We start from the raw sequence: 12,786 nt of genomic DNA, 5'->3' as shown, positions 1-12,786 counted from the left end.
AACTCATCCAACCAGGCAACATGTTTCCAGTCATCAACAGTCCAATTGTGATGAAGCAAGCTGGGATAATTTTAATTCCCCTCTTGTTTTTCCATCTGCCTCCTTAAATTTGTTTTGTTACTTTTAACCATTTACCATTAACATACGTGGATATAATCTGAATTTTCATAAAAGGAAAATATTGGTCCTCAGTTTTAAAGAATATAACGCCAGATCTAATTTTGTGCTTAGTTTTATGTATGTAATTGATGTTCTAATTTACTTTGACTAGTCCTAGTTAATATCGTTTGTTATAGGGTGAAATCAGTGATTGTTTCATAACTTAAATTTTATTGTTGACATATAACAAAGTATAAATTCTGTAATAATTGTAAACATTTAGAAGACGAAGTACTAGTGATCTTTAAGTATTTATTTAGCTCCATTCAAAAACATGTTAGCAAAACCAGTCCTTCATTAATTCCAAAGTAATTAACAGTTCTGTCAAAAGTATTGTGTACATAATTATATATGTTAATTTCATGATTTAAACAAATAATTCGCCCTAACTCTTGCAGTAGAAGAGACTGTTAAAAAGACAAAATTTTTCAACGTATTCAGTTAATTGAGTGAGTTAAGTTTTAAATGTAATTTCTGTAAATTTCACTTCAAACAATGTATAGTTTCAGCACCTATCATTGTGATGACATATAAGGGCCTGATTTTTGGTCATGAGACAGTCAGTCCAAGGCAGAGTTTCAGACAAGTAACCTGTGCTGGTTAGAACAAAAACAATGCCTCAAATTAACTGTGGAATAAGTGTTAAACAATTAGACCATGTGTAAAAACAGTGACAGTGTCTGCTCCATATGTACCTGTTTATTATTCAAGAACTGTGAATTTTGTGGTTAGGTTTTACTGTTGTTAGATGTTCAACAAGAAACTATTGTAGTAATATGTGGAGTTTTGCCTGCAAATTATTAATGGGGCTTATGGAAGGTTTAAACAATAGTGCACTGGCCATACGCATATAACTGTGTATTATTAGAGGGTTGTGAACAGTGAAATTAAAGTACTGTAAAATGTAACTGTGCCTCTGTTGGCTAAATCATTTAAGGTAGTCAGTGTCGGAATCCACAACCAATTTTTTCAGCCAGTGTAGCAACGCAGTAAGTTGACACCGAGAACAGTCATCAACAAATGAAGAATTAAAAGCAGGTGGAACTGATACACATGTTGGTGTTGACAGGTCCAGGTGAGGCGTAAAGCTTTGTGTCGTGCTGTCATCAAGGGTACACCAGTGGGCCTTTGGCTCCAAAAGCCCATATAAATGACATTTCATTGAATGGTTTGCACGTTGAGACTTGTTGATGGCCCAGCATTGAAATCTGCAGCAATTTGCAGAAGGGTTGCACTTCTGTCATGTTGAATGATTCTTTTCAGTCGTCATTGGTCCCATCCTTGCAGGACATTTCTCCGGGCGCAGCAATGTCAGAGATTTGATGTTTTACCAGACCTGATATTCACAGTACACTCATGAAACAGTCATAGGGGAAAATCCCCATTTCATCGCACCTTGGAGATGTTGTGCCCCATCACTCGTTGACTACAACACCACTTTCAAACTCACTTAAATCTTGATACCCCTCAGGGGGTTCATGGTTCTCTCATGAGTTCGTACATGGCCCCAAACTGTTGCAAGCCAAAGCTTCCTTCCCTGGCTGCATTTCCTTTACGCTGCCCTCCCTCTCTCTCTCCTTGCTCCTTCTCTGTTGCCCCCTCTTTCCCCTCTCTCAGCATTCTGATTTATGTCGACCTGGCTACCCACCAGTTTTCCTGTATTGGTTGCAGTTTTATTCCTTTTTCCTGTTCCGTCCTGTCATCCTTTTTTGGCATTTAGGTCTCTGCTTGAGGTTTGACCTCCAAATCAAAATTTCGTATTTTTATTGGGAGCCATTTGGGGAAAAACTCCCTCCCTAGCATCTGCGGTGTGAATTCCTCTCCCCCTTCCTTCTCTTATATCTCCCCCACTGTAGCCCCCATCCACCCTGCTAGGTCACCAGCACGTGTAGCCAGTCGGTGTGGTGGGGCTGTTATGTACTCATATGGCTGATCCCCCTGGCAACTCGGGGATCACACTACTGATACCTAAGCTTTTCCCTACCCATGAATTCCAAGGAGTGGATGCTTATCTTCTTGGAACATTAGAATGCCCAGCAATGTCTGCCGTGCCAGGCTGCCCTTGCTGTGGCTGGATGACGCCCATGGGGAGAGCCCCGGTCAGAGTGGGTGGTATCAGGATGGATGCTTGGTGCATGAAGCGTATCAGGCTGCAAAAATCCGGCTGTTCTCACACAGCTGTATCTTCGAATGGTGGAGAATCATTGTATGCTGCTTCATATTACCGTGCAACCTTCCCTTCCCTGGTTACACCATGGGAAGAGGGCCAGGCTCGCCGTCTTGGGATGAAACACTTTCCCCTTTGCCTCATCTGTACTAGGACAGATGGCGACACATCCACTGCCACAAAGCCATTGTTTTTTTGTGGGGAATGTCAAGGACAAGTTTGGTGAAATGGAGTCTCTTAGTAAGATGCGGCCGGGCTCCATGTTGATCAAAGCTTCTTCTGCCACCGCATCCACAGCTTTTCATGCCTGTGATCGTCTAATACACCTCACCAATCTCTGAGTACGGTTGAGGGAGTAGTTTTTCATAGGTACTTCATCCTGCAAACAGATGAGGAACTCTGGACTAATCAGGAGTGGTGTTATGTTCATTTTGTTTGACGTGTGCAGAAGTGTCACAAAGACAACCGTGCCGATACTGGCGCCTTCATTCTGTCTTTCGAGGGGGTAACCACCCAGAGAAGGTCAAGGTTATGTGCTACAGATGTGACATGAAGCTGTACGTCCGTTCACCTATGCAGTGCTTGTGTTTTGAACATATGTCTTCCCGCTGTATGGCAGACCCTCTTGTGTGGTAACTGTGGCCACCATTCCATGAGGGAGGCCCCTGTGTTCCACCACCTGTGACAGCCACTCCTTTTGTTCACCAGATTGCCTGGCTTACAAGAGAGAAAAGAAGATCCAAGAATACAAGTCCTGGATCACCTGTCTTTTGCTGAGGCTCGCCAAAAGTATGAGACACTCAATCTTCAACTTTTGCCTCTGTTACTTTGTTTCCTCCTCCTACCTCTTCCTTGCCCCAACCCCGTCCCCTTCTCCCCTCCCTCCAGTTCCCACTACCTCCAATCCAGGAGCCAGTCCCACTCGCCGTTCAAAGAAGTGCCCCATTCTTTGCCAGTGATGGGCTCCCTCCCGAGACCCCTCTCCCAAGCGTCTCTCAGGCTGGAAGACTCCTGCCACCACTTGGCCGCAAGAAGCACCATCTGTGTGCTTCAAGGTCGCCTGCTGTCCTTCAGTTCCAGATCTTGCAGAAGCCTGTACTCTCCCTGTGCCCTGCTCTCCTCACATTGCACTGCCTACCTTAATCCAGCAACTCCGCCTCCGTTTCTCCTCCTCGGTGACTTCAGTGCCCACCACCCACTGTGGGAATGTGTCACTTCAATGGGTAGGGACATCCTAATTGACCAACATATTATGGACTTTCATTTGTGTCTCCTCACTGATGGTTCCCCTACCCACTTCAGTGCCGCTCATGGTCCCTTCTCTGTTATCGATCTCACAATCACCTCCACTGCCCTCATGGTTTCCCTACATTGGTCATCCCATGATGACCTTTGTGACAGTGACCACGTCCCGGTGATTCTGTCATTCCCCTGCTGCCGCCAGGCAGACAGGCCCCCACGTTGGGCATTCTGCAGGGCCAGTTGTCCTTTATATACCTCTACTGTATACTTCAACACACCCCTCTCAAATTCCATTGATGTAGTAGTGCAAGGTCAGATTCAAATTATGTTGGGTACTCAAATCTCAGTGCCTTTTGTCCGTGTATCAGTGTGGCTTCCGAGCAGGACGATCTCCAACTGACCGTTTACTCAGATTCGAAACGGTCCTCACACAGGCTTTTACTCACCACCGGCACCTTGTCGCAGTCTTCTTTGACCTTCATAAGGCATACGACATGGTGTGGTGCCATCACATTTTAACTACCTTCCATGACTGAGGCTTCCATGGTCCCCTTCAGATTTTTATCCACAAGTTTTAATCTCACTGGCTCTTCCGGGTTCGAGTTGGCACTTCACTCAGCACCCCTCAGATTCGGGAGAATGGTATCCCACAGGATTCTGTGCTAAGTGTCACACTCTTCCTTGTTACCTCTGTTGGGCCTCTGATCACCATGGCCTTGTACATTGACGATTTTTATATCTGTTGCAGCTGTGCTCCACAGTGCCCACACACAGGCCTCTGCGTGGGCCCTCCCCCTTGACTTCCAGTTTTCTCCTTCCAAAACACAGGTTATGCATTTTTGTCATCGACCTACAATACACTCCAATCCAAAACTTAATTTAAGCGACCACCTCAATGTTGTAGCACAGTCACATTTCTTGGGCCTTATTTTTGATAAGTTGACGTTGCTGCCCCACATTCGTTACCTTATGACTACATGTATGCAGAAGCTTAATGCTCTCCGTCTCCTGGCCCACACCCCTTGGGGTGCAAACCGTTCCACTCTTCTCCATCTTTACCATGCTCTGGTCTTACTTTTTAAAATATTTAGCTTCACATTCACTATGTTGCACCCTTTTATTTTGCTGTGAAAATGTTCATGGCTGTGTACTGAGGAGTCTGAGCATACAACTTGAAGCAATGTGAGGTGAGCATCAAGTTTTCTTTATTTCATGTGTCTTCAAAATGATTTTCTTTGAATAGATCAGCTTCATTGTATACAAAATCACCTGAGAAGTATATAAAGAGATGGCAGAATGTTTTTAGGTCTTTAAATAACAGTTGACATGATGCCCTTGGCTGTGCAGTTCACATTACGAATGATTCTTTCCTGCAGCTTCAAGATTTGTATAACATTTCCTGAGTTTTGCCAAAATGTTATGCCATATCTAATAATGGATTCAAAATAGCTATGGTATGCTAGTTTCCTGGTGTCTACATGAGTAGCATTGACTGAAATTTCTGTGGTAAATGTAAGGCTGTTTAATTTATTTGCTAGATATTGTATATTTCTATCAAGTTTATTCCTATGAATTTGATGGAGTTAAGTTCTTCCATTTTTTATTATTATGAATAATACAAATTTCTTCAGTCTTTTACTGTTTGGTTTTAAAACTCATCACATGGGTTTTTGAAATGTTTAACATTACTACATTTAGACTAAACCATGTTTCCAAGTTACTGAATATATTCATGGCACTGTGTGGTATATTGTCAGCATTTTCATTCTGAATTTGGCAGATGCGAACAAGGTTAGATGAGTATTTATATTGAGAGGCAAGACATTTATATAGAACAGGAATAAAATTGACCCAAAGATTGACACTTGAAAACACCTTGTGATATAGTTCTCACCAATGAGAAGTAATCTGCTCCATTTTATGTGATTATTGCACTTTGTTTCTCTCCATGAAATATGATTCAAACCATTTCAAAGCAATATTCCTTATTGTACACCTGTTGAGACTGAAAAGCAGCAGAGCATGATTTACAGAGTCGAATGCTTTTGTGAGATCGTGGAATATTCCTGCGACTTTAATTTTCCTATCTAAACATTAACTAACTTTTTCAGTAAACTTATTTAGGGCGTCTACTGTGCTTTTACCTTGTTGGAAGCCATATTGCCTACTTGAAATGATACCGTACTGTGTAATGAAACTTTATCCCTGTAAAGCAGCAATTTTTTCAAATATTTTTGATATGATTAGGAGTAGAGAAATTGGGCAATAATTTTCTATATCTTCTTTTGAAACTTTTTTAAACCATGGTTTATGTCTGCGTACTTTAAAAGATTAGGGAAGTAATATTCATCAAACAATTTGTTTATTATGAGAGAGAGAGGATGAGCCATTATGCTATAAACTTTTTAAATTGATTTGGTGGGTATTCCATCTCAACCTCCAGACGCCTTTGTTTTTAAGGGACAATATGAGATTTTCAACAACCTTTGTTGAGACTGTGCTGAATTTTTTAAGATATTCACTGAAATTACTTTTCAACCCAAAACTGTTTTCTTTCTGCTCGTAATTGGCTACATCTAAATGAGATCTTGCTATGTTTACGAAGTACTCAAGATATTTGAGCTGCGGCTCTTGATCTTGTGGTAGCGTTCTCGCACACAGGGTCCCGGGTTCGGTTCCCGGCGGGGTCAGGGATTTTCTCTGCCTCGAGATGACTGGTGGTTGTGTGTCTTTCATCATCATTTCATCCTTATTTACTCGCAAGTCGCCGTAGTGGCGTTAAAGAACTTGTGGAGCGGTGGCCGAACAGCCCCGCATGGGGTCTCCCGGCCACCAATGCCATATGCTCATTAATTAATGGATTTATTCTCGTTATCCTGACACGTTCCACATCATTACGAAGTGTCGTCTTCATGATCTATGGAACAAGTACTAATCTAATCTAATCTAAACCTAACACATCTAATATTTTAAACACTTGCCTAGAAGAAAACTTCAGTGAAAACCACAAATTGTTCTTACTCCGCAGTTTTGTACAGTGGAAACTTACTTTCTTGAAGATGAGATATTTCTTAATATAATTCAACAAATTTGAATGATATTTATAGTGTTTAACCATAGCAGACTGTTTAGTTGTTTTTACTAACACATCAACATCTCTCTCTATTTTTACAATATAATCTTTCCCCACTTGCGGCCCATGGCTTTTTAGTGTTCTTCCTAATTGCCTTACCAGTAAAAGTTATTTTCAAATCATAACTTGAACTAGTAATGAAGTACATTAAATTGGACATGAGTATCTGATGTTTTTATGAATTTCAGCTCAGTCCATCTCTTTTAAATTGTTGTAAAACCATGTAAGTGCTGTAATAACAGCTGTTAGATGCCAATAGTGTGGTAGCTGTATGTCTAAACATCACTTTGTTGTTTTGACTTTGTGCAATGTTTTTATGTACAACATGGATTTATTGAAGAATGAATGTTTAACTGTGTTCTATTTTTTCTTAGAAGAATGTTTAAAAATATCTAGTGTTTTCTTGTTTTGTTTCAGTCATTAGAGGAAGGCAAACTGTTGTTACATCGAGCACAGACACAGTACAAGGCATATGATTTTGAGAACAGACTGAATGTTCGGATTCATGCAGCTCTCAGAAGCCTCGAATAATAAAGTTTTGATTGTATTCTAAAGAATGAATACGAGCACTGAATCTGTCCAAGTATTAGTCATTGTAATTTACCATACTGATTCACTCTCAATGTGCTTCCGGTTTTTATTTTGTGTTTTTTTCCACTAAATTGTGCACATGGGAACTAAATCACACTTACACATTACCAATCTTAAAGGAAACCTGTGTACTCAGTAGTTTCATGTTATCAATATGTCATGAATTTTAGTAATCTTAAATTTCAGTGTGAATGGTAAACTGTCTCATGTTAAACTGAACTCCGTGTTTTGTATTTAGTAAAACTTTACATGAAAATGTGTCGGTCACCTTTACATAAACAGTCTCATGACTATTGACAAATGAACTACATATGTTGTGGGTGCATGATATCAAAGCTGCTACTGTTTATATATTATGGGCCTAAATGTGATTTTACATCAGAAAATTTTGACATATTTTCCTTTGGAGGTATTTATATTATCCAACTTTGTAATTCTTTTGCATTGTATTGTCAAATATTCACATTTCATGCCAACTATAACTTACTACAATGTTGACATGTAATTAAAAATTGTGCAGAATTCCAGACTTTGTGACATTTTAACTGAAGGAAGACTTGTTTTATTTATTTTTTACATAACTGTACTCTGTACTGTTGAATGCATTGTCACTTGATATGTGTTGTTTATAATATTTATCAGACAGTTTTACAGTGTTCTGCGTAATTTGGTCCCTGTTATTGAAATTAAATGTTACATCAACTATTTATATCTTTTCAACAGTATTAGTTTTTTATTTATTTATATTAGTAAGATGATTGATAATCTCTATATTACATGTGACTTGTTATCCTCATTTACTATTTATAATACTGGTTATACAGTAAAGTTTCTCTGTGCAACTGAAGAAGCAGAGTATATATACTACTTTATTCTGAAACATTTTCAGCAGCAAAGTACATAGCGCAAGCTCCACATGTCTTCTGTTTTCCATCACTACATACCATTATTAGTACAGTACATGAAATGCATTTGCACTTTTCCACCATTAAAGTAGTTCCAGCAACAGTAATGGGCACATGTAGTGCATAAGCAACACACTTTGCCACTGAAAATGTCCCTTAATAAAATGAGGTACGTGCTTGTACAAGAATATAAATTGTTGTTCCTTGTTCAGTACCATGTAGACATACCTGCATATTACCGGTGTGTTGTCAATAATATTAACATCACAAATCTGTTACTGTTTACAACTGTGGTTGTTATTATATACAATTGTGATATGGTCTTTACCAAAACCATTGTTATTTAACATCTTTTTCTACAATTGACGTGTTTTTTGTATGATAAAAAATGTAGGCATCCATTTTTTTGCACATTTTATGTAATAGTCTAATCTCTAGTCATATCACGGTTTCTGAGAAGAAGTACGTGTCATTCCTGTCATATATTTGTGTGTGTTATTTATAATTTTTGCTATCCTAATTTTTATGATTTTACTTTATGAAACAAAAAAGTGAAATGACATTTCCTTAACTTGATGTTCCCATTCATAACAGTCAATAAAAATTTGTCTGAATGTAGAAATTGAGATAACAGTATTCATTTATTAAGAAAGTATAATCATATTAAGAATTAATACAAATCATAAAAATAAGTTTTTGACTTCTCCACTGCAGTTGCTCTTGGACTGGACTCTGGAAACTTTTGATACTTTCTGCTAAATAATAGAAAGTACTACTTCTAATAATATCGATATTGCATCTTCCATTACAGTTTGTGGATGTAAAAAAAAAACCTGCCAGTACAGTTACAGTGTGTATACCCAACACAGTATTGTACGAACTCTATACAACAGTAACAACTGACAGCTGAGGCTGATTTGTCAGATAATTTGACAGATAATGAGTCTTTCTTGTCATTAATTGTGTCATCTCCATTGCCATGGCATGCTTTTGATCTAATGTCACACTGTGTCTCTCCAAGCCAAGACACCACAGTATGGCCAAGATAGTAATTACCACAACGTGTAGTGAAGTGCCGCTGTTGTCCCATCATAAAGATGTACTAGTTTACATGCCCAAATAATAACAAAACTTATAAAGAATTTGCCGTTCCAAACTAATAAAATACTTTAACTGCTGAGATTATCATTCTTCAGTTAGGTGGACATTGGTTAATATGCCAATTTACCAAAGTGATATATTACACCACAATACAAATGCATCAAGAACAGCTTTAAAATAATTTCATTAACCTTTTTCTCCCTATAGATTTTGGGAAGCCACTGAGCACTGTCAAAATACAAGGTGTTCCACATACAGTTGCACATACTACACCTGGCACTGCAAATGAACCAATAATAAGGAGGCAGGCACCGATCAGCACATATGACTTAGCCTAGTCCTCAGACATTGACGGCTGAGTTTTGAATGTGACTGAACTAGATGAGTTACAAGTAACATTGGAAAGAAGCCTAAACTGTTGTGCCACTTAGCATTTCGGGCTGATGTCAGTTGCATCTGTTCATAGAATTGTCAAAAAACTCAAACAGAAATCGTAGAAAGTAACAGTACTGCATCAGCTTACTAATTCAGATACTGTTGCTCAATATTAGTGCTTTAGCTTGCTACTGAACTGCTCTTTTTTTCTGATGCATTGTTTCATTTATTGGCCTACATAAACCTGCAGTATAATCGATGCTGGAGTTCAGAAAATTCATATCATTGTGTGAAAATAGAAGAATAGTGTGAACACAAATTATTCCTTTTTCGACCAAACTAGTTCTTCTGATATCCCTTATTATCTTACTCTGTGTAGGTAGAAATGCAGTTTATGATTAGTCGCCCCGGTGGTAATGAGGAGACTGACAGAACACAGGCAGTTCTGGTGGTGATCACAAGGGGAATTAATAACCACACAAGTCCAGAGCATAACCGATTCATCTAACCATATATCACAATTCAGAGAAAACTCCAAATCGCAAAAAACATTAACCAGGCAAGATCAAAATACTCTATTATCCAATGGCGTGTACATGAGGCTTCAGTTGCTTGCAAGAGACTGGCTGCAATTGCCAGGCTGTGGTTTACCGGTCAACACTTGTCAGAGCGCATCAGCACCTCATGTGCTTACTGCAGTGGCTGCAGCTGCATGCATTGTGGCTTTCGCCTGGAGCCTGAGTATTCCTGACATTGTCTCTCTATTAATACTTGGGCTAGGCAGGGAAGCCAAATCATCCTCGGATACTATATCCCTTGCCCCCTTTCACCTGAACATAGGGTCAAAAGTGTCTAGCTGTTGCAAACTTCATGGAGGAAAGGGAGAGAGGATTGCCGGAAAGCCTGCCAAAGGTAGCCTTGGAGGATCCCTATCGTGACTGGCTGGGATGGGAGGCAGTGCCATCTCTGAGAGTCTTGGCAGACTGATGATCTCGGGCACAACTTTTACCAGCCTGCATGGGAGTGGCTGCTGGAAGTGTCGGAGGTGGGACCAACAGGCCGGACTCCATGGGCACCACAGGCCAATAATGCTCAACCTCCACTGATGGTGAGGTAAAGGAGCGACAGATGGCGGGAATGATGAATGAGAGCTGGAAGTAGTGGAAGTAGCGTGAGGGGGGTGGGGGGGGGGGGTGACTTCCATCGGCTCCTAATTCTGATCATTATCGACTTCCTTCCAATGCCTAACACAAGGGTGGAGTTAGTAGTAGTAGTAGTAGTAGTAGTAGTAGTAGTAGTCATGGTGATGGTGGTGGTGGTGGTGGTGGTGGTGGTGGTGGTGGTAGTAAGAGGTTGGGGCTGGTTCCTTGGGTGGTCACAGGCACCATGCCCACCTGGCAGTGGAGAATATGAGGGCATGGTATGTCATTTTGCGGGCAGAGCTGATTCCAGTGCTGATCCAGCTGCCCCATCTGGCATCAGCCTCATACATCTGCCTCCCCCCCCATTGCTATTAACAATGACTTGTGTTCACCTGAGGTTAAGTATGAGCCCAGATTGGGGTACCTACATAGTAACATGGCTGCATGCATGCACAGGGGACATGCAGAATTGTGCACCACAGTTTGAACAAAGTGTGGGGTCTGTGCCCGTGTAAAATTTTAGCCTTGAAATATTTGGACCAATAGGAATCGAGAAAGCTGGTGAGTGTTTCCCAAGAGTCAGCTGTCATCAGTAGTTCAGGCGTCTGCATCTTGGGAAGGAACGTTGTCGGTTGCTCAGTGCCACTGTGCCAACAAAAATCCTGCAATGCCGATGCTGTGAATGAGGGCCACTATCGGAAACCAGGGTGGAAGGGTCCTCCTCTATCACAAGTATGATGGGCAGAGTGCAGACAGTAGCTGCCATAGTAGTTGTAGCCATCCGTGTGGCATATGGAAAGTTAGAGGGGGCATCAACAACAAGCTATTGTATCACTCCCCAGAATGGACCAGAGAAATCAACGTGTCATGACTGGTCAGGGTTCTGCCATGGGTTGAACTGTTGCAGTGGGGCAGACTGGTTGTGGGCGCAGAATGGCAGTTCAGGACAGTGTGTTCAATGACCGTATCAACACCAGTCCAGTACATGACATGGTGATACTGCCTTCATTCTGCATATTTTCCAACGCACAGTGTGGAGGAGCTTCATTATCTGGGACAGAGCATGAGAGGAACTACCGCCCAGAATTCATCACCATCCGTAGCCCGCAAAATGGCTCCCTGGGTGACTTTAAGCCTGTGCTGCAAGGGAAAATAGGTGTGCCATTCCGGGCAGCATCACTAGATTAGATTAATACTGAATATGAGACTTCTTCATGAAGTGGAACAGGTCAGTTTAACAAAAGATTTCTTTACATGCCACACTTCAAGTTTTTTTATTTATTTCTTTATTTTAGTTGTAAGATTACTACTTCATATCTCAAATTTCATCTATTGAGTAGAAGGAGTTGTCATTCAGAAATTCTTTTAATCCGTTTTTAAATGTCGATTGGTTATCTGTCAACTTTTGATGCTATTGGTAAGTGACCAAAGAGTTTTGTGGCACCATAATTCATCCGTTTCTGGGCCAAAATTACATTTAACCCAAAGTAGTGACATTAAGCCTTTCTCCTAGTGTTGAAGCAATGCACATTGCCATTGTTTTTAAATTGGGGTGGGTTATTAGTAACAAATTTCATAAGTGACTGTATATATTGCAAAGCCACTGTGAATATCCCTAGTTCCTTAAATAAATGTCTGCAAGATGATCTTGGCTGGGTTCCAGCTATTATTCTGACAATGCACTTTTGTGCAATGAATACTTTTTTCTTTAATGATGAATTACCACAAAATATTATGCAATATGAAAGCAGTGAATAAAAATAGCCCCAGTGAATAAAAGTAGGACTGGGAAGCTAATTTTCTTATATGTTTATCCCCAAAATTTGCGATAACCCTAATAGCATAAGTAGCTGAACTCAAAAGCAGATAATCAAAGTGTTTCTTCCACTTCTATCCCTCATCAGTGCACACACCAATAAAAAGAGGAACATTTTGCCTTGCAGCAGACTTTCTTTCAAACTTTATATTTAT

General features: G+C 40.3%; 1 protein-coding gene across 1 annotated transcript in view; it reads left to right on the top strand.

The window, feature by feature from the left end:
- Nucleotides 1–8,785, top strand: part of LOC124594922 (tetratricopeptide repeat protein 39C-like) — an 86,648-nt gene extending 77,863 nt beyond the window's left edge. The window contains exon 10 of the mRNA XM_047133414.1: nucleotides 7,119–8,785. Coding sequence (XP_046989370.1) covers nucleotides 7,119–7,232 — 114 coding nt within the window. The 3' untranslated portion in view covers nucleotides 7,233–8,785. The remainder of the gene's footprint in view (nucleotides 1–7,118) is intronic.
- The last annotated feature ends 4,001 nt before the right edge of the window (nucleotides 8,786–12,786 follow it).

Source organism: Schistocerca americana, chromosome 2 (genome assembly GCF_021461395.2).
Source record: "Schistocerca americana isolate TAMUIC-IGC-003095 chromosome 2, iqSchAmer2.1, whole genome shotgun sequence".
Taxonomy (NCBI): domain Eukaryota; kingdom Metazoa; phylum Arthropoda; class Insecta; order Orthoptera; family Acrididae; genus Schistocerca; species Schistocerca americana.
Note: the sequence above shows the minus strand (reverse complement) of the source record. Positions and strands in the feature narration are given on the sequence as shown.